We start from the raw sequence: 2804 nt of genomic DNA, 5'->3' as shown, positions 1-2804 counted from the left end.
AAAAAAAAAAAAAAAAAATTGTGCAACCACATGTTAAATAAACAAAGTTAATATTAAATTAATATAATATTTTAAATTTAATATTAATAAGAAAAGGAAAAGTAGTTAGAAGAAAGCGAACAGGGTGGGGTACGCTTAACCTAGAGATCGACATTTAGTTACTACGGAGTATTTCTGTTTATGATCGACCCAGTTAATTTAATGGAGATACACAAATTACATAATTAAACTTCGAATAATTGAAGCTTCCGGGCTATTTGAGTCGATAGTCGACAATAACTGTGACAATCTGTCGCTAAGACCGTCAACCTCCCTATGCAAGCTTCTCACGTAGCTACATGTCTCTTGTAGCACTTTCGAAGCTGATGCCTGCATTCAAAATTTGTTTTTATTTAGTATTAATTAACAATAATATAGATAGTTGTTAATACTTTCGTTTCAATTTAATAGCTCACATAATTTAAAGGCATATAAATTTTAGAAATATCATAATTATATAATTACTCTCTACTTTTTATTTATTTTAAAATTTTACCTCTAACTTTTGATTTACATTTTTATCTTACTAAAAGTAAAAACTTAAGAATATTTACTCATATCTAATTATAGAATAAACTATTAAATTGAGACAGTTAAAAAAGAAAAGAAAAATAGTACTATTAATATGAAATGAAAGAGTATTATATATAGAGGAATATTCATTTGAATCCATAAATTAAGTTGAGATCAAAGAGACCAATGAGAGCGTGACATGTGGCGCGAAATCACATGTGATTGAAAAAAAATTCCAAAAAATATTATTTTTTGAAAAAGAAAATTTAAAAAAAAAAATTTCGATATTTTTTTGAATTTTTTTTCTCAAATGTGATTGAATTTGACATGCATAATCACATGTGATTGACATGCAGAATCACATGTGATTGTAAAAAAAATTTCGAAAAAAAAAATTTTAAAAAAAAATTTGCAAACATTTTTTTTTTCGAATTTTTTTTTTTTTTTCCAATCACATGTGATTTTCGCGCCGCATGTCGCGCTCTCATTGGTCCCTTGAATTTCAAGCAATTAATGGATGCAATTGATTACAAGTCATTATATATAATACTACCTCCGTCCCACCACAAGTGTTCACATTTCTATTTTGGGATGTCCCATTTCAAGTGTCCACTTTGTGTGTCAACCAATGAGAAGAGATTATTCTGGAGAGAGAAGATTTCTGATTGGTGGAGAATGAAGTTAGTGGGATTTCCTAAAACTATGTACAAAAAGTAAGTGGACACTTGTAATGAGACGGAGGGAGTAATAAATTATTTAAAATTCCTCGTGTGTTAATAAAAAACTAATACTCCAATGCGATGTTTTTTAAGTTGTTGATTTTTCGGTTATAAGGTATGACCGTAGACTCGTGGGTTTTAGTATTTTTCTGCAACACTCTTGTGACTCAAAAAGGTATCAGGTATGACTGTAGGCTCGTGGGTTTTACTATTTTTCTGCAACACTCTTGTGATTCAAAAATAGACTCCTAAACAAATTAAATAGACAATATAACATAAAGTCAAAGATACATATACATAATCTACAATATATTAGGTGTGGTTGGCAAAATTAAATTTAGTGTAAATTTATACATAGTCGATAGAGTGAAGTTTTATATTATAAATAAATTAGAAGCTAGAACTTATATTTTGTAAGCGTTAACTTCTTTTTTTTTTTTTTTTTTCCTTCCCAAAAGCTAAGGTATTACATCCTTATATATTATTTTGATTATTTTTCTAAAGTTTATTTTTCCATAACCTCTTGCGTTTTTGTTAACGAATAATCTCAAAAGATAGCTTATAAGGAGTAGAAATAGTGTAGCCAGAGATTTTATAAAGGAGATGATATTATCAAGTTTTACTTTTTTCACCATTATATCATATATTTTTTTTTTTTTTAATATCCTTGAATAAATTAGAATAAAAGCTTTTAAAATTTTGTCTAAGCCTATATCATTAAAAAATATTATATTATAGAAATTGTTAAAGCTTAACTATAGATATTGTCTATATGCTACTCCGTATATCGATCATCGTTCACATCGGACATTAACGTGAAGCTAGCTAGACTCCTATTTTTCATATGCATGAATTAAGTTTGATTTAACGGTTGCAACAAGCGACCAACCAATCTGAATATGGTATACTTATGTTTTATGAAATCATTAATTGCTTAACTAATTGGTCTATCTCATAGACTGTAGTATTGTTGAAATTCATTAATTACTCGTCCTTGATATTTATTTTTTTAAAAATTAAATATAATAGTTTTTTTATAAATTAAATATAAGGATTATTACATTCTGTGAAAATAGTTAGAAATGTTTAATGTCAAAGATGAGTTATTTATGTGAACTTAACAAAACCTGAAATGCATAATTAAAGTTATATCCTTCATGCATGATGATCTCAGATTACCTTATTTGGGCGACGATTACCAATCTCGGGTAGATGTTGTTGCAACTTGGAGATTAGTTGTATAATCTGATCATCGTTGATCCTCGGAGTTCCGTTTGATGATTGTCTCGATCTTCTGCTCGACATCGAATAAATATATGATCACCCACGATACGATCACGATCACGTTCACGTAGGTGTTAGTTTTGTGTCCAAGAATGTGTATATATATCTATGATCTAGTGTTTTGGGACAATGAAGCCAAGGATGTTGAATATGTAGAAGACAGTTGCTTCAGAAAAGTAAGTAATTGTCCAACGTTTGGGACAATTAAACTAACGTGTCACCATCTCAAATGGATTTTGTTGGTAATGT

General features: G+C 28.7%; 1 protein-coding gene across 1 annotated transcript; it reads right to left on the bottom strand.

Annotated features, from left to right (window-relative positions):
• Positions 1-216: 216 nt before the first annotated feature.
• LOC139891951 (transcription factor PRE1-like) lies at positions 217-2576 on the bottom strand. Its single transcript, XM_071874976.1, has 2 exons — positions 2451-2576; positions 217-369 (listed from the first exon to the last, which is right to left on the bottom strand). Exons 1-2 carry the CDS (start codon positions 2574-2576, stop codon positions 217-219), a joined length of 279 nt encoding a protein of 92 aa, XP_071731077.1.
• Between the last annotated feature and the right edge of the window lie 228 nt (positions 2577-2804).

The sequence above is a fragment of the Rutidosis leptorrhynchoides genome, chromosome 2 (assembly GCF_046630445.1).
Source record: "Rutidosis leptorrhynchoides isolate AG116_Rl617_1_P2 chromosome 2, CSIRO_AGI_Rlap_v1, whole genome shotgun sequence".
Lineage (NCBI taxonomy): Eukaryota > Viridiplantae > Streptophyta > Magnoliopsida > Asterales > Asteraceae > Rutidosis > Rutidosis leptorrhynchoides.
Note: the sequence above shows the minus strand (reverse complement) of the source record. Positions and strands in the feature narration are given on the sequence as shown.

Bases quoted from the DNA above. Each gene is read 5' to 3' on its own strand.
- LOC139891951 (XM_071874976.1), bottom strand. From the start codon at position 2,576: ATGTCGAGCAGAAGATCGAGACAATCATCAAACGGAACTCCGAGGATC. The intron at 370-2,450 runs GTAATCTGAGAT...TTTTGAATGCAG, and splicing joins GTAATCGTCGCCCAAATAAG to GCATCAGCTTCGAAAGTGCT.